The 27502-nt window shown below is 49.7% G+C and overlaps 2 protein-coding genes across 7 annotated transcripts; one reads left to right on the top strand and one right to left on the bottom strand.

The window, feature by feature from the left end:
* Positions 1-1136: 1136 nt before the first annotated feature.
* On the bottom strand, positions 1137-2973 carry TPPP2 (tubulin polymerization promoting protein family member 2). The gene is made up of 4 exons (XM_007537844.2): positions 2886-2973; positions 2458-2699; positions 2071-2224; positions 1137-1414 (listed from the first exon to the last, which is right to left on the bottom strand). Exons 2-4 carry the CDS (start codon positions 2628-2630, stop codon positions 1226-1228), a joined length of 516 nt encoding a protein of 171 aa, XP_007537906.1. The 5' UTR covers positions 2631-2699; positions 2886-2973; the 3' UTR covers positions 1137-1225.
* Positions 2974-8997: 6024 nt separating this feature from the next.
* NDRG2 (NDRG family member 2) lies at positions 8998-19994 on the top strand. 6 transcript variants are annotated; one of them, XM_007536858.3, is made up of 17 exons: positions 8998-9086; positions 9958-10024; positions 10735-10815; positions 11149-11190; positions 11561-11666; positions 11880-12000; positions 12173-12235; positions 13696-13756; positions 14092-14178; positions 14334-14390; positions 14998-15101; positions 16275-16319; positions 16912-16963; positions 17217-17264; positions 18225-18260; positions 18777-18828; positions 19043-19994. In XM_007536858.3, the coding sequence occupies exons 3-17, from the start codon at positions 10741-10743 to the stop codon at positions 19207-19209; spliced, it is 1116 nt and encodes a 371-aa protein (XP_007536920.1). In that variant the 5' UTR covers positions 8998-9086; positions 9958-10024; positions 10735-10740; the 3' UTR covers positions 19210-19994. The 6 variants fall into 6 exon arrangements, with proteins under 6 accessions (XP_007536920.1, XP_007536943.1, XP_060031334.1 ...); XM_060175351.1 differs by lacking the exon at positions 8998-9086 and adding an exon at positions 9465-9609; XM_060175349.1 differs by lacking the exon at positions 8998-9086 and adding an exon at positions 9672-9837.
* Positions 19995-27502: the final 7508 nt, after the last annotated feature.

The raw sequence follows: 27502 nt of genomic DNA, 5'->3' as shown, positions 1-27502 counted from the left end.
CACCTGACTCCTAGAACTTCAGTTTTTATGGGTGTGATATGTGTGCTTAACTAGGTGCATCGCCACCTGCCCCCAATCCACTGGCTCTTCATATAAAGCCAAAACACACGGCTGGTGAGGTAGGTCACTTGGATAATACAGTGTTCTTCCATGTGCACAGCCTAGGTTTAAGGCTGGGCCCCACCATACTAAAGGAAGTTTGGGTGCTGTGGTATCTCTCTTTCACACACTTACACACACTCCCCATCTCCATCTAAAAATCCCCAAACATCCACATCTAAGTAACATAAGACATAATTATTGGATAAAATTAGGTGAAAGATACACAGGATCTTTTTGTACTATTTCTGACTCTCCCTGTGACTCTATAACCATTTCAAAAACAAAAGATCAAGAACACATCTGACTCCATCCTGGTTTCATTTCTTTCTCTTCACTGCACCAAAACTACTACTCTCAGAGTCCTGGAGGTCAGCACTTAGCTCATTTTCCTGGGATACACTTAACAATCAACAGAATCTTCTGTTCCTTGCATTCTACCATGGAGCTGGCAACCAGTCAGACACAGTTCTGGGCTGAGTATTGAATATGGATTCTTCCTTTCCACACAGCCTAGATATGTACTGAAAACAAGAGTCAGATTAAACAGATCCTGGGGGCCCAGCTTAGCTAGCTTCTGTCTCACCCCCCACAAAACATGAACTGCAGCAGATAAGAAAGGTGGAGCGCCAGGGAAGGCTCTAGTTCTGTGGTATCTGGGTTGCACTGTTGTCGTCAGGAATTGCTGCTCCCTTTTTGAGTTGGGGATGGGTGGATATCGGCAATGTGTAAAAGCAAATGCTTTTGCCTCCACAACGGGTTCATCTCTCATCTCCAGATACATTCTGTAGTCTAGTTTGTAGAAGCATTTGGGGTGTGTGTGTGTGTGTGTGTGTGTGTGTGTGGAGGGGGAAGGCACAGACTAGCTTACTTATGTCTCTGAGGCTAAGCAGTGTAAAGGATGAAAACCTGGGAACCTGCATCTTTGCAGGGAGTCTCTTCCTCTTCCTCTTCCTCTTCCTCTTCCTCTACCCCTTCATCTCCCTCCCTTGCTCTCCCCTTCCGCCATGGATGGACTCATCTCAGAGCTCAACGGCTGCTGCACACACAGATGTTTATTCCCCCCCAGGCTCCCAGGGTTGAAGACTCAGGGTCAAGGGCTGGAAGGCTAAGATGAGGCTTCTCTCTATTTGCTGACCTTCTTGTCATAGGTGCCAGCACCCTTGTAGCCACTCACGTAGCCTGAGTTTTCTGTCATCTCTTCCCGGCCTGCAATTCCTTTGCCTTTGCCACTCTCATCAAAGCGTTCCTTATGGCTGCCGGTGTACTTGCTGGTGTCCGTCAGCCGGTCCACCGCGCCCACGTTGGTAGCTTTCTGCAAGCCAGAAGACAAGGGGGCTGAGTCCTCTTCCTTCCCTAATGTTTGAGTTGACCTTTGACCCTGCTAGTGTTTGGAGCAGAGTCCTAGCTTGGGCCTGGTACTATTTCCTGAGGGCCCAGACACAGCTGAAGTGGGGAACTGTGGTCAAAGCTACAAGGAGGCTAGTATATGGAAATGAGTGTGTGTGTATGTGGATGTTTGCTTCCTGAGGTGGTGTTATTCGAATGGGGCTGCAATTGGAGAACTTCAACCCCAGACCCAATATTGCAGGGTCTATCCTGCCCGGAAGGTTCTATTTGAAAGCTAGAATAGAAAGAACTTTTACTAGTGGGACACACAAGAACCAGAGGGTGAGTGAAAGTCAAATATTAGACCTTCTATCAGGGGAAGGTGAGGAGTGGGGCTCAGTACCCTTATATGTCACCAGCCCCTAACTGATTCATGAGACAGAAATATGGGAAAGTCAATACTACTAACTTGGGTATGACTCTGAATTTGACTATGAAAGTATCTGAGGATCTCCTTCAGGTCACTTCTCCCTCTCTAGATCATGGCTTTTTTTTTTTCCCAGAGAGTGAGAGAGGAGATGAAAGGAGAAGAGGCTTGAGGAAAGAGCGTCAAGGGTTGGAGATGAAATAACCCCAACTCACAGTAACCCCACTGGTCGCTGGGTCCTTGCCCTCCATCAGCTTGTAAACATCCTCCAGTGCTTCCTCTGGTTTCTTCCCCTTGAAGCGTTTCTGGCCCAGCTCCTTCATGGCCTCTTGGAACTGCTGAAATGTGATTGTCCTGGCATTCTTGGCTCTGAGCCATGAGACAGAAATATGGGAACTCAGAAGCATGAACTCATCACCTTCTGAGGTCCAGCCTTCCCCTTATACTTGACCTTCTGACACTGAGTGTCTGGAGGACAAGCAGTGGCACAGTGCCCTGTACCCAGCGGATTCATTACAAATGTCCTGCCACAGGAGCCCTTCCATTCCTCATGACCTTATCCATGCTCCTTACCACACCTGTCCCCTCTTTCCGTTCCTTACTTGACTTTGCTGAAGACAATGTCCACATCAGTAGAGGTGACCGCCTTGCCGTCCATGATGCCACAGTCTTTGCACAGCTTGGAGAAGTTCTTGTTGTTAATTTCACTGTTGCTGCTGGATGAATCCCCAAAAACAGCAAACCGCTGGAAAGTTTTCTCTGCTTCTGATGCCATGGTCAACTGGAGGTGGGGGAGGGTAGTAGGGGGGGAGAGCCGGGGGGGAGGGAGGAGGGGAAGGGAGGACTGAGGGACAAGGATAGGGATGAGATAAGACCAGGATTAGTAACAGGTAAAAAACAACCCCCCTCCTCCCTATTATTCTCTTTCGTCTCACTCCCATCCCATCAATGTTCCCACACCAGAGAGGCTTGTGTGGATCCTACATAATGAATAATCACCACCAGCCTCTTCCCTACCACTGATGTCTACCTAAGAGAGCCCGGATGGTGTCTGACCCTTCCTGGCCTTTGTGTGTGCAGCTATGTGAGAGTCAGTTGGCTGGGAGACCCTGTGACAGCAGGGAGAGAGGGGGAAACTTCTATGACCTCAGCAGTGCTTATGTGACATCACTTCAACAGCCATAGACTTGGGGTGAGGGATGCTTTGAGCTTCTTTACCTTGCACACTACATAGAGAGAGCTACCAACCATCTGACTGCACTATCTGATCAGACTTCCCTCAGCAACCCAGCCCAGCTTGACAAAGTCCCCGAGGTCCTGGTCATCCTAGGCTTTGCCCCACAACAGAAGCCGAGGAAAGCCCAGGGAGGGAGGTATATTGAAACAGATTGACTCAGCCCAACACTACCTTCCTTTCTGGTCTCCAGACCCTGATGTGGTGACCCATTTGGAAAATCCCACTGGCTCTGGTAGACTAACTTCAGGAAAATTTTAAAGGGCTATCAATACTGGACTCAAAACAGAAGAGTATGGGTTCTGCAGTATGAACATCTGGTTGGGTCGAAGTGCAATAGGTCAGAATGAGGTGACGCCTTAGATTCTGACAATCTTCCAGATACATTTCTGTGCTGGTCAAGAATTTTCCTAGGGGATTTTTTCTTTGGCCAGAAGCCATATTCATACAATGAACTCCAGGGATCCTAAAACTAGTCAGTTGCTCCCTCTCCTTCCCACCAAATCCTATTCATGTTTTCCCCTTATAAGTCTTTTATTTCTGTTACTATTACTCCAATGCTTATTCAAGTCTTTGTCACACTGAGATGATAACCCCGAATGCTGAATGATCTAATTAGAATGCTTTATTCAAACTTACCCCACAATCATTTCTATTACCTCCCAATAAGATCACCATTTTCGGGAGTTGGTAGCACAGTGGGTTAAACACACGTGGCGCAAAGCACAAGGACCTCTGTAAGGATCCCAGTTTGAGCCCCCAGTTCCCCACCTGTAGGGGAGTCGCTTCACAGGTGGTGAAGCAGGTCTGCAGGTGTCTGTCTTCCCCTCCTCTCTACATTTCTCTGTCCTATCCAACGACGACAACATCAACAACAATAACTACAACAATAAAAAAACAAGGGCAACAAAAGGGAATAAATATTTTTTAAAAATCACCATTTTCCCTGTACCAGGTTTATCTTTGGGGCTTGGTGCCTGCTTATTTATGAACCCATTGCTCCTGGTGATCATATATATTTTTTATGTTTATTATAGAGAGAAAGAGAAAGAGAAAGAGAAAGGGAGAAGATAGATATCTGCAGCGCTGCTCTGCTGTTTATGAAGCCTCTCACATGTAGGTGGGAATCAGGGGCTTGAACCTAGGTCCTTATGCATGGTAATGTATATGCTCTACCAGGTGCACCACCACTGCTTCCCCCCCATAAAATTAATTTCCTTTTTAAAATTTTAAAAAAATATTTATTTATTCCCTTTTGTTGTCCTTGTTGCTTTTTATTGTTGTAGTTATTGTTGATGTTGTTGGATAGGACAGAGAGAAATGGAGAGAGGAGAGGAAAACAGAGAGAGGGAGAGAAAGACAGACACCTGCAGACCTGCTTCACTGCTTGTGAAGCGACTCCCCTACAGGTGGGGAGCCGGGGGCTCGAACTGGGATCCTTATGCCAGTCCCTATGCTTTGCACCACATGCGCTTAACCTGCTGTGCTACCGCCCGACTCCCTTTAAAAATCTTTTTAAGGAGGTAGGGAGACAGAGACAAAGTAGCACAGCTCAGCTTTGGTTTATAATGGTGCGGGGGATTGAATCTCGGACCTCAGGGCCTCAGGCATGAGAGTCTTTTGCATGACCATCATGCTGTCTCCCCAGCTCCTAAGATTCATTCTCCAGACTGGATGGTGACACACACATTACAATGTGCAAGAGTCCAGGTTCAAGCCCCTTGTCCCTACCTGTAGGGGGAACTGCAAGTGGTGAAGCAATGCTACAGGTCTGTCTCTCCCCATTCCTCTATCTCCCTTTCCTTCTCTCTGTCTCTATCCCAAATAAATAAATCAATAAATATTAATTTTCATGTGGCCCGACAGTGGCATAGTGAATAAAGAGCTGGACTCTTTAACACAGAGCCTTGAGTCTGATCACTTGTGTCACACATGCTAGAATGATGCTCTAGTTCTCCCTCAGGCTTTCCCATCAATAAATAAATACTTTAAAAATTAATTTTTTGAGAGTCGGGCGGTAGTGCAGTGTTAAACGCAGGTAGTGCCAAGCACAAGGACCGGCACTACCCCCCCCCCCGGCTCCCCACCTGCAGAGGAGTTGCTTCACAAGCAGTGAAGCAGGTCTGCAGGTGTCTGTCTTTCTCTCCTCCTCTGTCTCCCCCTCCTCTCTCCATTTCTCTCTGTCCTATCCAACAACGAAGACATCAATAACAACAACAATAATAACCACAACAATAAAACAACAAGGGCAACAAAAAGGGAAAATGAATAAATACTAAAAAATTTTTTTTAAAAAATTAATTTTTCACAAAGCAGTATTTTTTTTAATTCCTTTCTCCTGCTGAAGAAAACTCTGTGGATCTTCAGTGCCACCTTTTTGCCTGTCATGCACATTTGTTCAGACAAACATCACCCATTTCTCATCAACCCTGTTCTTCAGTGGGGGCCACAGTGACTTAGTCATGCTACACTTACGAGCCTACTTGCATGTCTAGGAGGTGACACAATGAATAGAGCCTTGAACTCTCCTCAGACATGAGGTCTTGAATTCAATCCCTGATATAACATATGCCAGAGTGATACCCTGGATCTCTCTCCCTCTCTCGTATAAACACATACAACTTAAAAACATCACCAATAGGGGGTCGAGTGGTAGTGCAGTGGGCTAGGTGCACATGGTGCAAAGTGCAAGGAACAGAGTAAGGATCCTGTAAGAGCCCCGGCTCCCCACCTGTAGGGCAGTTGCTTCACAAGCAGTGAAGCAGGTTTGCAGGTGTCTGTCTTTCTTTCCCCCTCTCTGTCTTCCCCTCCACTCTCCCTTTCTCTCTGTCCTATCCAACAACGATGACATCAACAACAACAATAATAACTACAACAACAATAAAACAACAAGGGCAACAAAAGGGAAAATAAATAATAAAAAAATAAATAAAAGATTTTTTAAAAATCACCAATAAATCTGAGAGGGGTTGGAATGAGCACAGACTTGAAGTGGAATTGTGGATATGATAGTCCTGGGGGATCCTGTGTGAGAAAACCTTGCACACAGTAGCTATGACTTAACTCCTCAAAACAACCTGTGCATTTTTTTTTGCCCCCAAACTTTCCCTCCTCCTTTGGTAGAATGTCCCTTTCTCTAATTGAACTACTCCATGTTTGCACTCCTCATGGGGTGTTTCACTCTAAAACAAAACCCTCTCTTCCTCTGACTTACACTAAAATTGTGGTTCCTATCTTGTGGGCTATACCTTCTTAGAATGAAAATTTCTGATTTATTTAAGCCCCCCCCCACCTATTTATATGAATAAAATTGCCAATGGAGAAAATATAACACACACACACATCATTTTTATTAGAATGCTATGTAAACTTTCCTGACCTGAGCACTGTTTAGCTCTGGCTGTTGGTGTTATCAGGAATTGAACTTGAGATCTCTCTCACAGGCATGTCCTATGGTAACCACTGAGTTTTCAGCCCAGCCTGGTATACTTTCTCTCAATTCTTACAAGCTTCTTACTAGATTTTTTTTTAAATTTATTTTCCCTTTTGTTGTCCTTGTTGTTTTATTGTTGTTGTAGTTATTATTGTTGTTGTTAATGTCGTGTTGGATAGGACAGAGAGAAATGGAGAGAGGAGAAGAAAGAGACGGAGAGAGAAAGATAGACACCTACAGTTGTAGTCCTTATGCAGGTCCTTGCGCTTCATGCCACGTGCGCTTAACCAGCTTAGCTATTGCCAGACTCCCACAGGCTTATAGATTCTTACAAGCTCCTAGAGAGGGTCTGCCTAGGCTTCACACTTCCCTGAACTCCAGCTATACAGTGGTCTGCACAAAGCAGGTACTTCAGACTCCTACAGAATTAAAGGCAGCATTGGAAATTGCTTCTTGCCAGAGAGAAGGAAGTCATAGGGATTATTCTTGTTGGACTACTTACTTACTCCAGGGTTTGGTGAAGACCTGCCCTGCCTGCGGGGAACTTAAGCTGAGGACAACAAGCTGCCATTTCTACCTGTGACAGGCCAAGACCCCTTTGCCTAAGAAGCAAGCAGCTCTCAGTGGAAATTTCCCCTCTGCTGCCTGGCCCAGGCCCCTGCGCAGGCCCCTTATCAGGTTCCCCCTGAGTCATCCTGACCCAGAGACGAATTTAGATGCTGGAACCTCCAGGCCCGTTCCTTCCCCCACTCCAAGTAAAACAACTTAGGCACATAAGGAAGGCTGCAGGAGACACTTTTCACTCAAGGTTCCCTTCACTCTGCCTTTCATACGCCTGATAAGATCACTCTCCTGTTTCTTTTTTTCTTTTTTTATCTCTCTCTCTCTGATCTTAATTTCTTCAGGCTTTTCCTTGTCCAAAAAAGGCGCTAAACTGGCATCCAGAGGGGAGAGGAGCCAAGGTGCCCAGCTTCTGCGCCTGGTTTCTAGGGAAATCTTTACAAAGAGGGTGGGAAAGGGAACAGTGGTAGACCTGTGCTCCAGATTGGGGGCTTTACGAGCTGGGCTCGACGCTGACCAGTGCTCCTCCCCTGGGCCACCTCCTCCCTCTTGGCCCCTCCTTCTTTCCAGTGGCCCTTGCCAAGTGGGGATGAAAGGGGCATTGATGGTCTTTGGATGGGAGGGGGTGCTGTGGGTGGTGAGGGTGGTGGTTCCCAGGGAAAAGGGGGAGGGCAATTTGGGGGTCTTGGGGAGGAGAGTCTGTCCTGGTGCAGCAAGTTGGCAGCTCCAGTTCCATTGGCCATTGTTCCCCACTGGCCTAGCGCCCAGCCCCGGACGGGGCAACTCAGGAATCATGCTGGGAGGAAGGTGGGGTGGAGACCCTGGGAGGAGGGGAGCTGGGAGGGGTGTAGGTGGGGAGAGATTCAGTCTGATTCCCCTGTGCCCAAGACAACTTCCACTGCCCTTAGCCACATTACTACCCCATTCCAGGTGGCCTCTTAAGGGGATGGGGGTGAGGGTGGTAAGTGGGGCGACTGAGGAGTCTGAACCAGGCCCCGAGAGAAAGCAGCAGTCGGCCCCTACCCCCCCCCCCCCCCGGCCACCCCCAGCTTCCCAGCCCCCAGCGACCATCCGCCTGGGCAACGCAATTCTGCCGGACGGAGCTGGTCTCCCCTTCTTTCTCCGAGCCGGACTAGGAGGGGTTAGCGGCGAAAACACAGGGTCTCTTGGGTCCCAGCCCGGGACACAGCGTCCTCCCCAAGCCCCCACTCCCCCTCCCGCTGAGCTAACTCCGCCCCCGCTCCTGTTTACCCAAATGTCACAGCCTGTGGGGGTCCCTGGCCCCTCCCTCCTTCCCCCCCTTGCCTGGGGCCTTGACCCGGGAGTCCCCCTGGCCGCCCTCTCCCCCCTCCCGCCATCTCTCTCTATTTATAGCGGCCCCCCGGCACTCCCCGGCCGCCCCCCCTCCCCGCCCCCCGCCTTGTTTTCCAACTTCTCTGGGAGCTGCCTGAGAGCCGGCGTCGGGCCGCAGCCCGCGGAGGAGGTACCGAGACCCGGGGACCCCCAGCTCTGCTGGCTCACCCAGCCGGCGCACAAGGGGGACCCGCGCCTCCTGGGGCGCCGCCCGCCCGCCTGGACCCTCCCGAGCTCCCCAGCCTCTTCTTTCCGGGCGGGCGGAGTCGAGATCGTGGAGTGCCACCACTCTGGACTCGGTCCCCTCTTTTCTCTTCCCACCATTGAGTGTGGGGGCTACGGGCAGATGCAGGTCGCGGGTGGGGGGGGCGGCGTTGCGAGCGGGCGTGGAGACCCCGCCTGCACCCCACGACCGCCAGGCGGCGGGGAGATGCACCCCCCGCCCAGCTCGCTCCCCCGAGTCCCCTCAGGCCCCCCGGGAGCCCTCCCGGGGTGCTGACAGCCCGGGGCGGGTGAGGGGCGTGCTTCTCGGGGGTCCGGGGCGGGTCCGCGGGGCGGGCGGGGGCGGGCAGGGGCGGGTCTCGGGAGTCGAGCTGGGAGGGCTGAGAGTCAAAGGCAAGTGAAGGTGGCGGCGGCCGCGGCGGCAGCAGGTAGGGGGAGGGGCGGCCAGGGGTCAGGGCCCTTGGGGGCTCGGGTCGGTGGGGGGGCGCCGGGGTTCCCGCCCCGCGAGCCGCCGCAGCCGGGAGGGCTTCCTAGGAGGGACGCGGGCGGCCTCGCGCAAAGGCGGAACTGGGGGTGCGGAGCGTGCGCGGGGCTGTGCCCGGGATCCCGGGCTCCCCTTGGAGGGGGCGTGAGGGTCAGTCCCTGTGCGGACCCCGCCGGGTTGGGCCGGAGCGCTGGGCCGCTCAGCCTCTGCCCCTCCCAGCTGGCACTCGGCCACTATGGGGAGGCTGGGGGCAGCTTGTGGCACCGCCCTGCTCTCCACAACACGCTCGGTCCCTACATGGAGGCCGGGTGGAGGAGAGAAGTTATTTATTTATTTTCTCAAATGGTGGAGGGAAATAGTCATGTTTCAGTCTGCTATGCTCATCTCACTCGGCTGTCAAAAAATCCCAGGAAGCCTTCTAGTCTCCACTTGTAGTCTGCAAATAGAAAACTGAAGCTGAGAGAATGGTAACTGATTGGGGGACAAGGTCACACTGGTAGCAGCAGAGCCCGGACTGGAATCCAGAGGTTCTGACCCCAGCGTCTCTTCCTTCACATCAGCGCTTTTCCTTCTCTCCTGCTCCCAGTCTGGACACACACCTGCTGTCTGTGTTGCTTCATAGGCTCTTAACATCTGTATTCTCCTCCAAGCCTGTAGAAGATGTGTTCACTGGACTTGGGTCCAGGTTGGGGAGGGTTAGCGACCTGGGGAGGGCTGGTGACACAGGCAGGCTCGGTCTTGGCTGATCTCTTTTGTCCCTCAGGGACCCCGGATCTGTGTCCCATGTCATTCACCTTTTCACCTTGTTTTCTCAGACCCCAGAGCCAGAAGGAGTGAGAACCCTGACCTCTAACCCCACTGCATCCAGCCAATAGGAGCCCAGTAAGTGACCCACCCCCTGAGCTGCAAGCTTTTGGGAGCACAGGTGTCTAGTACCTTTTGGCGCCCTGAACTCCTGAGTGTCTTCTGGTTCACCTGCACTTGGGAGAGAAAGTCATGGGAGGAAGGGCGGTATGGAGGCAGTGGGACACAGATGGCCCTAGTTCCTCTTTACTTGTCTCCTCCCTCCTCCTGTGGGTCATGCCCTTGGTCATTTTTAGCCCCTTTTCATTTTTGCTGCTGACCTTGGGGCGCTAGCTGAAGGTCGCAGTCAACCGAGAGCTCTCCTCGCACTGCCCCAGAGTCTTTGGAGCACCCAGTCCTCCTGCTACAATTTTTCACTCTACCTAAACGGAAGTATGGGGTGGCCCCTAAATATAGCTGGGAAACCCGAGATGCACTGCCATCCTGCCCTACCCTGGTATTTCCATCCTGGACTGGACAGGGCAGAGGTGTGGGTAAGGAGGGGCTACCATGGGGATGACCAGTCTCCAGAGAAAGAATGAGTGACCCGATTCCTCCCCTACTCCCCACTGGCCTGGACAGGGAGCAGGGGCCAGGAGAGGCTATTTCTGTGTCCTGGAGGGAGTCTCTTGCACCTGGGTTCCTCTGTACCCTGTGCTGGCCTGTGCCAAGAGAAGAGGCCAGGCATTTGAGGAGACATAGGGGTGTGGAGGCCACTTCCTCAGCCTTGTGTTTCCACCCCCTGCCAGGCTGCCATGGCGGAGCTGCAGGAGGTGCAGATCACAGAGGAGAAGCCGCTGCTGCCCGGACAGACCCCCGAGGTGGCCAAGGTTATTAAGAGACCCTCTGACTCCTGGACTGGATTCCAGACCTCCACACAGCCCCTCCACCTCTTGTCTCCCCAGATCCAGGAGTTCATTCTAACCCACACCCCTTCTCTCTCCACCTCTACCTGCGTCTTTTTTCCCAGACACCACAAGTGAGAGTCAGGGCTTTTGTCCTTCACTACACTAACCTCACCCTCTTCATGGTCTCTTGTCATCTCTCTCTGTCATTGGTCTCTGTTGGTCTCTCCTTACCTACCTCTGTGTCTGTCTCTCTGTCTTTGACTTTCTGTGAATGTGTGTCTCTGTGTGTGTATCTCTCTGTGTGTCTCTCTCCAGGAGGCTGAGTTAGCGGCCCGAATCCTCCTGGACCAGGGACAGGTAACCATTTGGGGGTAGTCCCAGGGTGGGTTGGAGGGGAGGAGGGGGAATCCCCTCTCTCCCCTGGTAAAAAGGTGCTTGGCTATTTCTCCTCTTCGCTCCCCGCCCTCCCCCGTCTTCCATTCCAGTCCTTTCTCCTCCCCTTCCCCCCACCTTCTCAGAGTTCCTTGCTGTTCTCTAATCTTTCCTCATCTTCTCCTACCCCCAACTCATCTTCTGCTGTTGTACTTTCCTACATTATAAATTTGTGACTTATCCTACTTCTTCTTTGTCCCCTTTCTGTCTCCACCCTTCTCTACCTGCCCATCAGCCCTCAACAACTTTTCTTCTCAGTCTAACTCCTATCTGACAGGGACCTGTTTTTCTACAGACTCATTCTGTGGAGACACCTTATGGATCTGTCACTTTCACCGTCTATGGCACACCCAAACCCAAACGCCCGGCCATTCTCACCTACCATGATGTGGGACTCAACTGTAAGGACCCTTGCTTGCACCCCTCATCCTTTCTGGGAAGATGCTAGAGGGGAGGGGGACACCCTAGGTTGTAGGGGGGGAGGAGGAGTCAGGGAGGAGGGGGAATGAGACATGCCAGGGAGAAGCCTGTGGTATGCAAAGCAGAGTCCGGGGGGGGGGGGGGGACCCTCTCCTGCCTGATTCTACTGTTGGGGTTGTGGGGGCTCTCCCTAGATAAGTCCTGCTTCCAGCCGCTGTTTCGATTTGGGGATATGCAGGAAATCATTCAGAACTTCGTGCGTGTTCATGTGGATGCCCCTGGAATGGAAGAGGGGGCGCCTGTGTTCCCTTTGGGGTGAGCATTCACTCCTTTCTGTTTGACCAGACCATGAGGCCCAGGACAGGTGTGGGAAAGACTTGGGCAGGGGAGGAGGAGGGAGTGTGGTGGTTATTCTGGGACATGCAGGGATGCCCTGAAGATGCACAGTGAGAACATAGGTGACGCTTTTCTTCATGTTCCTCCCCAGATATCAGTACCCGTCTCTGGACCAGCTTGCTGACATGATCCCTTGCATTCTGCAGTACTTAAAGTGAGAGGCCTGGGGATCCCTCCAAAACAGAGTTCTCTGTCCTGTACCAGGTGGCCCTTACAATGCCTGTGTGTGTCATGTTCCTGGGGCGAGTTTTGATCTCTTTTCTTTTTCTCTCTCTCTTTCTTTCTTCCTTTCTTTCTTTCTTTCTTTCTTTTTGCCTCCAGGATTATTGCTGGGGCTCAGTGCCTGCACTGTGAATCCACTGCTCCTGGAGGCTATTTTTTTCCCCTTTTGTTGCTCTTGTTGTTTTAGCCTTGTTGTGGTTATTATTGTTGTTGTTGATGCCGTTGTTGGATAGGACAGAGAGAAATGAATAGAGGAGGGGAAGACAGAGAGGGGGAGCGAAAGATAGACACCTGCAGACCTGCTTCAATGCTTATGAAGCGACTTGCCTGCAGGTGGGGAGCCGGGGAATTGAACTGGGATCCTTACGCCAGTCCTTGTACTTTGTGCCACGTGCGCTTAACCCGCTGTGCTACCGCCTGACTCCCTTGATCTCTTTTCTTTCACAGACTTCCTCTTCCACCCTAGAGGGTGGGTTTGGAATAGGGACTGGAATCCCTTGAGTAGCCCTATGGATGAAGGGTGGAGGAAAGGAAAGGGGGCCCCAAAGATGCCAGAACTTATAGGACAAGTAAAATAAAAATTCAGATTTTTTTTTAAAATTAAAAAGCACATGTATAAGTGCTTCAGGCTGAGGAGGATTTTCTCTGGTTTGGGGTGAGGAAGAGGAAAGGGTGACTGAATCCTAGAGGATCTAGACAGGCCTCTTTAGTCCTCTCCCACCTCCCTGTGAGGAGCCTGTGAAGAAGACAGAGCAAAGAGAGGCCATCTGGCCTTGAGCACAGACCCCCATGGGGCTCTGCCCTTGTTGTGGCTTTTCCAGGCCACCAGGCTGTTGGGAAGCGCTGTATCACTTTTTTGACTCATTCTCCTCCTTGTTTTTTTTAACCAGAGCACTGCTCAGCTCTGGTTTGTGGTGGTGCAGGGGATTGAACCTGGGACTTTGGAGCCTCAGGCATGACAGTCTCTTTGCATAACCATTATGCTATCTACCCTGCCATTCTCTTCCTTGTGCTTTTTCCCTGCGTTTTGCTTCAAGTTCCTTCTTCCTTGTTTCTCTAGAGGAACTGAGAAACAATAACTTGAACTGGCTCCTGAAACTTGAGAAAGTGTTGCCGTGGAGAGCAGTGGTTGGGGTGATTAGTTAGTTGTAGGTTGGGGGTTTCTTTGCAACATACCAGCTCTTCAAGTGGGAGCTGCACAGAGATATTTGGGAGTTGCAGTGACTAGATCAAACATCAGCTGTTAGCTCCTTGATCCCCCATTCTGTCCGTCATTTCCCAAAGGAAACTCTGTACATGAATGTGCCCCACGGTTTTGGGAAAGAGGCTGAGGAATTTGGCGAGCAAAGATTTGGGACCCCAGCACCCACTGAACATGTGTTCCCCTTTCAGTTTCTCCACAATCATTGGAGTTGGTGTTGGAGCTGGTGCCTATATCCTGTCAAGATATGCTGTAAGAAATAAAAACTTCCATGAGAGGGAAGGGTGGTGGTGATGGTAAGGCCCATAGCAGACTGAAATGGAGAGTATAGAGACTGTTTCCTGGGCTGGAGAGACAGCATAATGGTTATGCAAATGACTTTTAAGTCTGAAGTTTTGAGCTCTTGGGTTCAGTTCCCAGCACGACTAAAAGCCAGAGCTGAGCAGTGCTCTGGTAAATGAACAAACATTGTTTCCCAGTGTGCACTTGGGGGGAGGAAATGGTTATGAGTGCAGACCCCTGGGAGTCTTAACGTGGGATAACATCCTACTTTATCTCTGATTTTCTTTCCTTCTGTTGCTCTGTAGCTTAATCACCCAGATACAGTCGAGGGTCTTGTCCTGATCAACATTGACCCCAATGCCAAGGGTTGGATGGACTGGGCAGCCCACAAGGTTTGGCGTGGCATGTGTGCTGAAGGCTCTGTTCTCCTGCTTTCTTCACTTAATGGGGGTCGGGGTATGGTTGTGTGGAGCAGGAGAGAACTGTGTCACTTGGCCTGGGTCTCTTCAGAACGACCTGAGCTGTCTCACCTTTCCATTTCTCACAGCTAACGGGCCTCACCTCATCCATTTCTGAGATGATCCTTGGCCATCTTTTCAGCCAGGTAAATATGGGTGGAAGATAACTTGGAGGGCACTGGCTAGGAGGACTTTCTTCACTGGGGCAGCATCTGGGGAGAGGTCTCACCTTTTCTCATTCAGTAATTTCTTGGGCCAGCAGAATAGCATTTGGATGCTGTGCTGCTTTGTCTTGTATGTGACCCAGGTTCGAGCCTGGCATTCACTGTGTTGGAGGAAGTTTCTGTGCTATGATGTGGCTTTCTGTCTCCCTCTCTCTCTCTCTCTCTCTGCCTCTATTTGGAAAAATTAACCCAGAACAGTGAAGCCTAGAAGATGGGGGGAGGGGAGAAAAGAGGAGGGGGGGGTGAGAGGTTGTACCTGGTAGAGTGCACATGTTACCATGTACAAGGACCCAGGTTCAATCCCACAGTCCCCACCTGCAGGGATAAAGCTTCACAAATTAGGGAGCAGTGCTGCAGGTCTCTCTCTCTCTCTATCTATCTATCTCTCCCTCTCCCACTGTCTTCTTATTCTTTCTTGATTTCTCTGTCTCTGTCAAATTCATAAATAAATATTTTAAAAAATTCATGTAGTGATTGTATTCTAAAATCCCAAAACCCCACCTTTTTTTTTCCTTCCTCTCTCCTTCAGGAAGAGATGTCTGGCAATTCTGAGTTGATACAGAAATATAGAAATATCATCACACATGCACCCAACCTGGAGAACATTGAACTGTACTGGAACAGCTATAACAAGTGGGTGTGGTGTGTGTGTGTGTGGGGTGTGTGGCAGTGGGAGGGGCCAGGTGGTGATGCATCTGGCTAAGCACACACATAACAGTGTGCAAGGACTGGGGTTCAAGCCCCTGGTCCCCATCTGCAGGGGGAAAGCTTCATGTCTGGTGAAGCAGGGCTGCAGGTGTCTCTCTGTGCCTTTCCCTGTCTATCTCTCCCCCTCATTTCTCTCTATCTCTGTCCAATAATAGAATAAAAATATTAAAAGTTAATTAATTAACTAATTAATTAATTGAAAAGGGAAAGAGAGAGAGGGAAGAGAGAGATAGGCAGTAACTAGAGGTCTTGGAAAGGCTAGAGGAGATGGGAATTCTGACAAAAGGAGTGTAGGGTTTGCTGTGTGGTTGGCGCAGCTTCAGGACAGATTCTGTGGGAAGAATTGTAGGGAGCTATCTCTCCCCCTTCTTAATTAATGTCTACTACCCTTGGATTTTTTTTATTTGTTATTGGATAGAGAAAGAAAGAAATTGAGAGAGAAAGGGGAGATAGAGATGAAGAGAGATAGAGAGACGCCTGCAGACCTGCTTTACCACTTATGAAGTGATTCCCCTGCAGGTGGGGAGCCGGGGGCTCGAACTGGGATCCTTGTGCTTTGTGCCACGTGCACCCAACCCGCTGCACTATCGCCCGACTCCCTACCCTTGGATTTTAAGAAATATATCTTATGCATTTATTGGATAGAGATGGCAAGAAATCAGAGGGGCGGGGGAGAAAAAATAGAGAGAAAGAGAGAGAGATACCTGCAGCCCTGCTTCATGGCTTGAAGCTTTCCCCCTGCAAGTGGGGACTGAAGTTTTGAACCTGGGTCCTTGTGTAATGGTAACATGTGCACTCAACTGGGTGTGCCACCACCCAACCCCTGTATCTGTTGAATTTTTTTAACTCCCCAGAAGTCAAGATGATCTGCTACCCTCTTCCTATCACTGACCTCTGACCAGAGACCTGGGGGCCAAGTAGGAATTGAGTTGGTGGCCTGCCTGCCACCTTCTTCTTCAGTCCCCATTTGTGATCACTAATATGTGACTGTAATTGTGAGAAGGAAGATCGTTTTGTTTTCCATGGGGATCCAGCTGACATCTGGAAGGTTCCCATTCCCTGCCTAAAATTCCTACTCTTCTTTTAATCCCTCTCCAGCCGCCGAGACCTGAACTTTGAGCGTGGAGGTGATGTCACCCTCAAGTAAGACTCTGAAGAGATAAAGCTTTGCTTCCCTCCGTGGGTTTCCCTTATTGCTTTCATTGCTTCAGAAGGAGAGTTTGTCTTTTTGTGTGTGCATATTTTTATGTCCCCACCCATCCTACCCTGTGTGGCAAACCACTGCCTTCTAGGCCTTCCCCCTCCACCCATCCCATCACCCTCCCCTTCTACTTTCTGCCTACATGACTCCACGGAGCTGTTCCAGGTGACCACTCCCTGCTTCTCCCTACCACACTTTTTCCCTTTTAATTCCGGACAAAGAGAGACAGAGAGGAAGGAGGTAATAATGGGCAGAGGGAAGGAGAGAGACAGCTCAGCATTGCCCCACAATTCATAGACTGTCCCTTGGTGCTATACACGGTGCTGCCACGCCACGCTGATGGGGCTCACACCTGGGTCCTTGAGCATGCTACAGCGTGTGCTCCACCAGTGTAGCTATTTCCTGACCCTTGGGCCTTCCCCCTGTGAGTTCTCTTTGCTAGTGGGGCCCGCAAGGCTGTTTCCTCTTTGGGCCAGACAGACAGTTTCCCAGCTGTAGTTTGGAGGCTCACTGACTCTTCCATCTCACCTCTAGGTGCCCTGTGATGCTGGTAGTAGGAGACCAAGCACCCCATGAAGATGCAGTGGTCAGTAGGGGTAGGGAATTGGGCAGTGCAGGGGGAAGGGCTGGAGTCCTGGGGTGGTGTTCAGAGCACTTTCTTTGCCAAGAAGCAAGCTCCATGTAGGACCCGAAGGACACTTTGGGGCAGAAGCGCTTGAGTCCTAATGGGAAGGAAATGGTAGTGGGAGCTGATGGGAAAGGACCTGGGCCCCTGAGCCCCTTGATCAGGAGGGGCCACAGGGGGCGACCTCATTCACTGAGCCTCTTACTTGTACCAGGTGGAATGTAACTCAAAACTGGACCCCACCCAGACCTCTTTTCTCAAGGTCAGTAAAACTGTGCTCCACATCCAGCCTGACTCCTGGCCCTATGTCCAGAACCCTAGATCCAATGTGTAAGCTGCTCGGGGGTCTGCATAGGAGCAAAGAAGTAAATGAAGTATAACACAAAAAACAAGGACCAACAAGATAGCTCCGCTCACCTGGATGGGGCTCTTGCTTTGTCATATGCTTGTTCTGCATTGGAGGTGATAGATATTAATGAGGGAGAGAGAGACAGAGCAAAAGATACACACACACACACACACACACACACACACACACACACTGAGAGAGAGAGAGAGAGAGAGAGAGAGAATGAGCAGAGCACTGCTCAGCTCTGGCTTGTGGTGGTACAGGTGGTTGAACCTAGGGCCTCAGATCCTCCAACAAGAAAGCCTTCTGCATAACCGTTATGCTGTCTGCCCTGCCCACTATGGGTGTCTTTTCCTTTCTCCCTTTCTATCTCTGTCTATCTGGAAAAAGTCAGCTTGAAGTGGTGAAACTGCAAGTCACTACAAAAAGCAAACCAAATCAAGCAAACCTACAGCACATAAAAACTAACCCGGGAAGTTGGGCAGCAGCGCAGCGTGTTAAGCGCATGTGGCGCAAAGCACAAGGACCGGCGGAAGGATCCTGGTTCGAGCCCCCGGCTCCTCACCTGCAGGGGAGTCCCTTCACAGGTGGTGAAGCAGGTCTGCAGGTTTCTATCTTTCTCTCCCCCTCTCTGTCTTCCCCTCCTCTCTCCATTTCTCTCTGTCCTATCCAACAACGACGACATCAATAACAACAACAGTAATAACTGCAACAAGGGCAACAAAAAGGGGATAAATAAATAAATATTAAAAAAAAAGAAAACTAACCCTAATTGCTTAGAGTAAGGAAGCTGGGGAAGAGTCTCTGTAGGACTTGTTTGACTGATGTATTTGTTACTATTTTTTTCCCCCTGGGTGGTTCTTACCTAAACAGATGGCCGACTCTGGAGGTCAGCCCCAGCTGACTCAGGTGAGTACCGGTGTTGTCTGTGGGCTGGTGTGTTAGCAGTGGTTTTGAACTGCCCTGTACCACACAGCCATGACCTTGGGCTTTAGCTTAGCATTTAACCTTACGTCCTCATTGTCTGTGGGCTGGTGTGTTAGCAGTGGTTTTGAACTGCCCTGTACCACACAGCCATGACCTTGGGCTCTAGCTTAGCATTTAACCTTACGTCCTCTTTGTCTGTGGGCTGGTGTGTTAGCAGTGGTTTTGAACTGCCCTGTACCACACAGCCATGACCTTGGGCTCTAGCTTAGCATTTAACCTTATGTCCTCATTGTCTGTGGGCTGGTGTGTTAGCAGTGGTTTTGAACTGCCCTGTACCACACAGCCATGACCTTGGGCTCTAGCTTAGCATTTAACCTTACGTCCTCATTGTCTGTGGGCTGGTGTGTTAGCAGTGGTTTTGAACTGCCCTGTACCACACAGCCATGACCTTGGGCTCTAGCTTAGCATTTAACCTTACGTCCTCATTGTCTTCCACAGCCAGGCAAACTGACTGAGGCCTTCAAGTACTTTCTGCAAGGCATGGGCTACAGTGAGTATGGGATCTGAGGCCACCATGAGAACAGGCGGAGGGATGTGTGTGAGGGGTGGTGTTTTCGGCTAATTCCTGGACTTTTTGCCAGATCAAACTCATTGATCCCCTGCACTCATTTATAACTCACCCTCACCTAAGCACCCCACTCTGGGTCACCCCCTTCCTTTCCCTTCACCTCGCTGACCACCTGTGTGTTCTCCTGCTTCCCTAGTGGCCTCATCCTGCATGACTCGCCTGTCCCGGTCCCGCACCGCCTCCCTGACCAGCGCAGCGTCCATCGATGGCAACCGGTCCCGCTCTCGCACCCTGTCACAGAGCAGCGAGTCTGGGACTCTGCCTTCAGCGCCCCCGGGGCACACCATGGAGGTCTCTTGTTGAGTGGCCCTTGCTGCCCTGGTGTGGGACCTGGCCCTCACCTCCCCCAGCACTAACCTGGGAGGTGCACAGGGCATCAGGCCAGAGTGAGCAAGGGAGGACAGGAGGATCGCGTGGGAGATGACCTTGATCTTTGATTGCTACCCTAACCTTGACCTCTAACCTGTGATTCCCCTCAGCTCCTGGGAGAGATGTCCTAATATCTCTTAGGGACCCAGACCCCTAAATTACCCTTTCCTCTCATTTTGGTACTAAGGTGGTGAGGGCGTGTGTCCCTCTCTCTAATGTAGACATCCGTAGAGGAGGGAGAAGAGGTAGTTGTAGCTGTCCACATGCCTCCACCAGACTCATCCCTGGGGAGAGGGACTTGGGGCTGGGGCTCCATTCACCAAAGCGGATGTGATTGCTGATTAATCCTTCGGGTCTCTGAAGGGTGTGGGTCTAAATGAATGTGTGTGTTAGAGGAGGCTTGCTGGTGGGTCAGTGGCCCTCAAAAGGTACGTGAAATGGAAGTTGCAATGGGAGGTGGTGGACAGCATAGGAGGGGAGGATTGAAGTTGGGCCAATAGGAGGGGCCTGGGGCCATCGGCTGCACTAACTTTGGTAGCTGTCTAGACGGTGTGTGTCTAGAGTGGGAGGGGGGAGGGAGCCAAGCTGGGGCAGGGCTGCTTGGGGTTTGGCTTAGGGATGGGATGGGCTATCTTGGGCCTCTTACCACGGTGTGTTATATGTGGAGGGTGCCTCTCCCTCTCACAACTGCTGTAACAATAAACTGTAGCAGAATCTGAGCTATTCTTTTTTTAGATTTGTTTGTTTATGAGAGAGAGGAACCAGTGCGTCACTCTGGTCCATGTGGTGCCAGGGATTAAACTCTGAACTTCATGCATGCACTCCACCCGCTGTGCCACCTCCCATGTAAATGTGCCTACATCATGGCCCTCTTCCTGCCTTCTCCCTCATCTTCTTCTCCAAGCGACATAAACCACAGGGGAGGGCTGACACACCACAGATCTGGAAGTAATCCCAGATCTCTACCCCAACAGAGTGTTTTGTTCTTGATATTAATAGTATTTCCAAGTTTGGGAGAGAGGGACTACTTAGTTCACATGCTTGCTGAGCAGTTATGGGTAATTGAGAGATGCCAGAGGATTTCAGAGAGATCACCAGCACAGGGAAGGAAGTTGATTGAAGTGTCCAAGGACATCTTGTGATGAATCCACCTTTCTATAGGATCCACTCCAGGGGCCATGCAGACTCCTGTTAGAGGGTTCGGTACCATCTGTAGAGTGCTGCAGGTATATACAGAAGTTGGGGTCCTCATAGTTGATTGCAACCTGAAGACTCCTTCAGGAGGGTTACAGTGAAATGGAGGGTTTTCGCAGGAATTTCTCCTTAATTCCAAACCCAAGAATTCAGGGAGTTGATTAGACCATGTTCATGGCTCACCAAGATTTTCAAATATGAACAATAACCAAACTATTGAAAGTTGCCTTTTTAGCTCACAAAGCACAGGAACTAAAAACAAGGTGGTGTAGCATTAATGGTTAAGATTTCTGTATAGGGGCTGGGTGGTGGCACACCTGGTTGTGTGTTAAGTGCACCTATTACAATGCACAAGGTCCTGGGCTCAAGCCCCCCCCCCCAGCTCCCCACCTGCAGGGGTGTCACTTCACAAGCGGTGAAGCAGGTCTGCATGTGCCTATCTTTCTTGTCTCCCTCTCTGTCTTCCCCTCCTCTCTCTCGATTTCTTTCTGCCCTATGCAACAACAACGGTCCTTGCGTTTTGCAGCATGTGCGCTCAACCCACTGCGCTACTGCCCGGGCTCCCCCTCCCCTCCCTCTCCATTTCTTTCTGTTCTGTTAAATAAAATAAATAAAGTTAAAAGAGATTTCTTAAAAAAAAAACATGACTGAGCCATTCAGCAAGTTTCATCGGAGCCCACTGTTCCGCACTTTTCTCAAAGGAGCAAAGCTGGGGACTAGTGCCACCTAATGCCTCGTGCAGACACACCAACCTGGAAGAATAGACCTTCTGGGACATTTTCTCTCTCATGAACATGTCTGTTTGAAATGTAGTAGAGCAGAAGGGAAGTGGGATTATTTGGTGGTAAGCAGAGCATGACAGTCACTGGGGAGGTTTGCTGATTCTGTCTGAAGCAGACACGAATACCTTGCCGCACTGGAAACCGTGGGGACATTGGCACAGCTGGTCAACAGGAAAAGGTAGAGTGCATCAATCAGTGTCCAACTGACTGGCGGTAGCTGCTACTATACATTGTAAGAGGGAGAAGCAGGTTGGTAGCACACTTGCCCACACAGATACCTTTATCATCAGGGCAGTTTTCAATTGTGGGAGAAAAACGAAATTGATGTATATGCAAGTCTATGTGTGTGTGTGTAGCACCCTCTGTGGGATGGGTGTGGGAAATGGGTGGTAAGAGTATGTGTATCTCTCCTGTGGTTGTCTCTGCATAAGAAGCCCAGGGTTGAGGGCTGGGCAGTGGCACACCCAGATAAGGGCACATACTACTATGCTCAAGGACCCAGGTTCAAGCCCCTGCTCCTCAAATGCAGCAGGAATGCTTCACAAACAGTGAAGGAGGTCTGCAGGTGTCTATCTTTCTCTAGCCCTCTCTCCCCAACCCCTCTCAATTTCTCTCTATCCTATCAAATAAAGTGGAAAAAAAGGGGAAATGGCCGCTGGTAGTAGTGTTGTAGTGTTGGCACTGAGCTCCAGTGATAACCCTGGAGAGAAGGAGGAGGAGAGGGGGAAGGAAGAGAGGAGAGGAGGAGAAGGAGAAGAGGGGGAGGAGGAGAAGGAGAAGCAGCAGCAGCAGTAGTGGCAATCCAGGGGCTAGGTAGAGAGATACCTTCTCTTGGCAGCAGGCAGAGGGGCTTGCTGTCCTTGACTGACTTCTCTGTTGGTGCTGACATTCCAGTCTAGTCCACAGGGACACAGTGCCCCCTGTGGTTGGCATGGTGCGTCCTAATTTGGATCACTCCCCCCTGCCCTACCTGAGTCTCTCATTGTACTTTGTGGTTCCTTCCAGAGTTACAGGAGTATTTGATCCCATGGGCACTGCCTCTTGCTCCCTGTCAGGACCGGAGCTCAAGGCTCAGAGGAGAGGTGGGTGACAGCATCAAGCTTCTTTGGGTCTGAGACTCCTGTTTCTCTCTTGCCCTCACTCTCAGGGTTGTGTTTGTTTGCCTGACTTTTTGGCTCAGATTTAAGTCCAAGACCCCGAAGGGAGGCTCTCACTAGGAAGGAGAATGAAGCTAGGAGAGTGCAGTGACCAGAGCCTCGTAGTTTCAGTTTGAAAATTCTGGAACTCATGAAGAGCTTTTAAAGGGCGATTCTGTGAACGATCCCCTCTGAAACAGTGAAGTTGCTACAGCAGAGACAGATATTAGACTTCAGTGAGCTCTGCTTTAGCAGTTAGAAAAAAGTATCAGAGCAGTAGACTCACTCTTCTTGCTTCCATCCAGTCCTGCCATATTCATTTACGATAGATAGATAGATAGATAGATAGATAGATGGATAAATAGATTGGGGAAGAGACCATAGCACCGAAACATCCTTCAATGCGGTGGGGACCGGGCTTCAACCCGAGTCTTGTACATGGCAAAGCAACACACTATTCAAGTAAACTAGTTGGCCTGCCCCCACCTTTCTTGAGAGGTTTTCAGACTAACTGGAAATCAAGAGTCAGCTGTGGCTAGAGGCCAGGGGTGTAGTCAGGGGGAATAGTGTCCAGAGCAGTTGAAGTTGTTTGTAACCTTTTTCCACCAGTATCAAAATTTCCTCCAAACTGAATAAGTATGTGATTAAAGTAGAATGGATTATGTATTTGACATTCAACAAATCTAAGATAGTGACTCAGAATAAGACTGAAATTTAAAAAAAGGACCTAATTCATAACTGATGTCTTTAAGCACCTCATAATATTTTTTATTTATGAGAGAGAGAGAGAGAGAGAGCGAGAGAGAGAGAGAGAGACTGACTTCAAAGCAGACCACTACCCTGGCACACCAGGGATCAAATTCAGAATCCCGTGTTTCAAACACTTTACCCATGAAGTCACCTCCCGGGCTGCTCTTTAAGCACCCCTCATACTAAAATGAAGGGCCAGAAAGCCAGTCTGTAAACTCAGGTCACTGGAGCAGGAGGGGGTGTGAGGGCTTCTGCTGGTTGGTACACTCAAAGAAGTAGGGGTTATTATACAAACTATTGTATTTCCTGTTGAATATAAAACACTAACCCCCCATAAAGGAAATAAATAAATAAATACTTTAAAATGTAAAAATCCTACTAAAAGGGAATCTTTTAAAATTATTTATTTCCCTTTTGTTGCCCTTGTTTTTTTATTGTTATTGTAGTTATTGTTGTTATTGATGTTGTCGTTGTCAGATAGGACAGAGAGAAATGGAGAGAGGAGGGGAAGACAGAGAAGGGGAGAGAAAGACACCTGCAGACCTGCTTCACCACTTGTGAATTGACTCCCTTGCAGGTGGGGAGCCGGGGGCTCGAACCGGTATCCTTATGCCTGTCCTTGCTTAACCCGCTGCGCTACCACCCGACTCCCAAAGGGAATCTTAATAGGGGAATAATATTGATAAAAAAAAAAAGTAGGGATTGTCTCACAAGAGTCATCTGAACTCTTTGTCATTTGTTCCTGGGTGTGTCTTAGGTACATTTCTTGGTGTCTCATAGACTACCCAGTTGCTTAGGAACACTCCCCAAACTCTAATTACTGTTTGATGCAGTTTCTCTTGACCCTCTGCAAACCTGGACTTCACTGTTAGCAAAGGAGAGGTGGGGAAGTTGTGAAGGGTTGCTCCAGAGAACCACCAAGGGGTGCAGAATTGTAAGCTGGCTCTAGGTGGGAAGGCAGTTGGAGGTCTCACCCTCCTGTTTAACTTTTGTTAGAAATGTATTTTTAAAAAGTGTGTGCTGAAGTGGAGAATGATGAGCTTGAAGGGACACAGGGACTGAGGAGACTTGACCGCTGTCCCTTATGCATGTTGCTCTTAAGACTATCCCAACCAGTTTCCCCACTTATCTCTCCCTCCCCACGCCCGTAGTCATGCATGTCTCCCAACCTGTTTCCAATTTTTGGCTCTTACAATTCTAGTTTTCCTCAGCAATAACCACCCCCTCTTAAATCCTCCTTTCTTTTTCTTTCTTTCTCTCTCTCTCTCTTTTTCTTTCTTTATTTTGGACAGTCAGAGAGAAACTAAGAGGGGTGGGGGAGAATAAGAGGGAGAGAGAGAGAGACGGAGTTGGGTGGTAGTGCAGCTGGTTAAGCGCAAGGACTGGCAAATCCTGGTTCGAGCCCCGGGCTCCCCACCTGCAGGGGGTTTGCTTCACAAGCCATTTCTCTTTGTCCTATCCAATAACAATGACATCAGTAACAATAACAGTATAACCATAAAACAAGGGCAACAAAAGGTGATAAATAAATAAATATTATTTAAAAAAAGAGAGAGTGACAGATAGATACCTGTAGCCCTGCTTCACCACTTGTGAAGCTTTCCCCCTGCAGGTGGGGACCAGGGACTTGACCTCCAGTCCTTGGGCACTGTAACGTGTGTTTGACCTGGTAGGCCACCACCTGGCCCCCCAAACCCATTTCTTTCTTTTATTTATTTATTTCTCTTTATTGCCCTTGTTTTATTGTTGTACTTATTATTGTTGTTATTGATGTCGTTGTTGTTGAATAAGACAGAGAGAAATGGAGAGAGGAGGGGAAGACAGAGAGGGACAGAGAAAGATAGACACCTGCAGACCTGCTTCACCGCTTGTGAAGAGACTCCCCTGCAGGTGGGGAGCCGAGGGCTCGAACCAGGAGCCTTACGCAGGTCCTTGCACTTTGTGCCACCAGCACTTAGCCAGCTGAGCTACCACCTGACTCACTCCGCCCCCCCTTTTTTTTGCCTTCAGGGTTATTGCTGGGGCTCAGTGATGCAGGAATCAATCCACTGCTCCTGGAGGCTATTTCCCCCCTTTTGTTGCCCTTGTTTTACTGTTGTTGTGATTGTTATTATTGTCACTGCTGTCGTTGACAGGACAGAGAGAAACTGAGAGAGGAAGGGAAGACAGAGGGGAAAGAAAGTTGCTTTTGAAGCGACTCCTCTGCAGGTGGGGAGCCGGGGGCTTGAACCAGGATGCTTACACTGGTCCTTGCGTTTTACATCATATGCGCTTAACTGCTGCGTTACTGCTCGACCCCCAGAAATATTTTATTTATTTATTTACTTATTTATTTCCCTTTTGTTACCCTTGTCGTTTATCGTTGTTATTGTTGTTGTTATTGCTGTCGTTGTTATTGGATAACAAAGAGAAATCGAAGGAGGGGAGGACAGAGGGAAAAGAAAGATAGACACCTGCAGACCTGCTTCACTGCTTGTGAAGAGACCCCCCCTGCAGGTGGGGAGCTGGGGGCTCCAGTCAGGATCATTAAGCTGGTCCTTGTGCTTTGTGCCATGTGCACTTAACCCACTGCGCGACCGCCCAACCCCCAGCAACCCATTTCTTAAGGCCAAGTGAGTTAAGGATCTCCTCTCAATCCGGCTTTCAGTCCCAGCCGCCCGCTGTCTCACCTGGCACTCCTGTCCCGTGGTTGTCTTGGCCTTTCTCTCTCCAACCTCCTTTTAAAAGATCTCACTCCTTTTTCTCCACCCTCTATCCTGTCCTCTAGCCTCCTTGTGAGGATTCATCTTTTGCTGGTGGTGGAGATTATTTCTTTTCTTCATATTCCTGATGTTCATTCCCTCTTTCTCATCTTTTTTTTTTAATATTCATTTTTTTTTTTTTTTTTGGATATAGAGAGAAGCTGAGAGGTAAAGGAGAGGGGAGGGACCTGCAGCACTGCTGCTCAGCTTGTGAAGCTTTCTCCCTGCAGTTGGGGGACCAGGAGCTTGAACCTGGGTCCTTGTGCACTGTCATGTGTGCGCTTAACCAGGTGCGCCACCGCCTGGCCTCCTAATGTTCGGTCTGTGGAACTGTTCTCTAGCTTCACTCCAGCTCTTGATGCTATGTGGTTCAAGGTACAGGTCGTTCTGGTCCTGGTTGACAGGAATCATGAGACAGGGAAAGGAAATGTGTGAAGGAGAACAAGCATAAGTGGCTGAAAGCAGGGAAGGTTAAAAGGGAATCTAAAGACTCCTTGGAGCAGAGGAAGCAAAGTGGACATGACTCACTTGTACTTGAAGTTTCCCAACCTCTGCTCCCTTGCCTCAGACGCTGAAAACAGCAGTGACCCAGAAGCATAGTGAAGAGCCCAGCACCAATAGCACTTGCTCAAGCCTCTTCTAGTTATACACATCCCTCTACTCAAAGTATTGCTAACTCTCTAAAGCGACTGTGGGGCTTATTGTTGTGAGGGTAAGGGCACAGAACTTTGGTGGTGGGCGTCATATGTAACTATACCCGTTATCATCTTGATAATCACTATGAAACTGCTAATTAAAGTAAAAAAAAATGAGGCAGGGGACCATAATGGCGATGCAAAAGACTTTTATATCTGGGTTCAGTCTCCTGCACCACCACAGGGCAGAGCCGAGCAGTTCTCTGTTAAGAAACAAAAGGAGTGGGCGGTAGTGCAGCAGGTTAAGCGTAGGTGGCGCAAAGTGCAAGGACCGCATAAGGATCCCGGTTCGAGTCCCCCCCCCCCCCACCGGCTCCTCCCCTCCGGGCGGGGGTGGGTGTCACTTCACAAGTGGTGAAACAGGTCTGCAGGTGTCTTTCTCTCCCCCTCTCTGTCTTTCCCTCCTCTCTCCATTTCTCTCTGTCCTATCCAGTAACGATGACATCAGTAACAACAAAAACAGTAACTACACCAACAAAACAAGGACAACAAAAGGGAATAAATATTAAAAAAAAAACAAAACCAAAAAACCTCTGAAGTCTGTACAGCAATGTTCCTCCTCACTCAGCCTTCTGAAGTCCTGGTAACACCACACAAGCGGAAAGGCCCAGTGAATTGGTGGTATGCCGGAAATTCCTGTTTGCCTCCTGAGATTTCGTCTTGATCTGTGCATCAGAAGGCTCACATACCTGCAGTGCCTCCTTAAGGACGCTTTTTGTATTTCAGCTTCCACTTGGGTTTAGCCAATAAGAAATATATGCAGTAGGTCAAAGACTAGAAGGAAGATCCTTAAACTCACGGTTTTGTAAACTATTTTTGAATCACTAATCGTAAAAAAAAATATTAAATTGTTTTTAAATTAGAAAAAAATTTTATTGCCACCAGGGTTATTGCTGGTGCTTGGGTGCCTGCCTGATGAACTCACCACT

This window comes from Erinaceus europaeus, chromosome 16 (genome assembly GCF_950295315.1).
Source record: "Erinaceus europaeus chromosome 16, mEriEur2.1, whole genome shotgun sequence".
Taxonomy (NCBI): domain Eukaryota; kingdom Metazoa; phylum Chordata; class Mammalia; order Eulipotyphla; family Erinaceidae; genus Erinaceus; species Erinaceus europaeus.
Note: the sequence above shows the minus strand (reverse complement) of the source record. Positions and strands in the feature narration are given on the sequence as shown.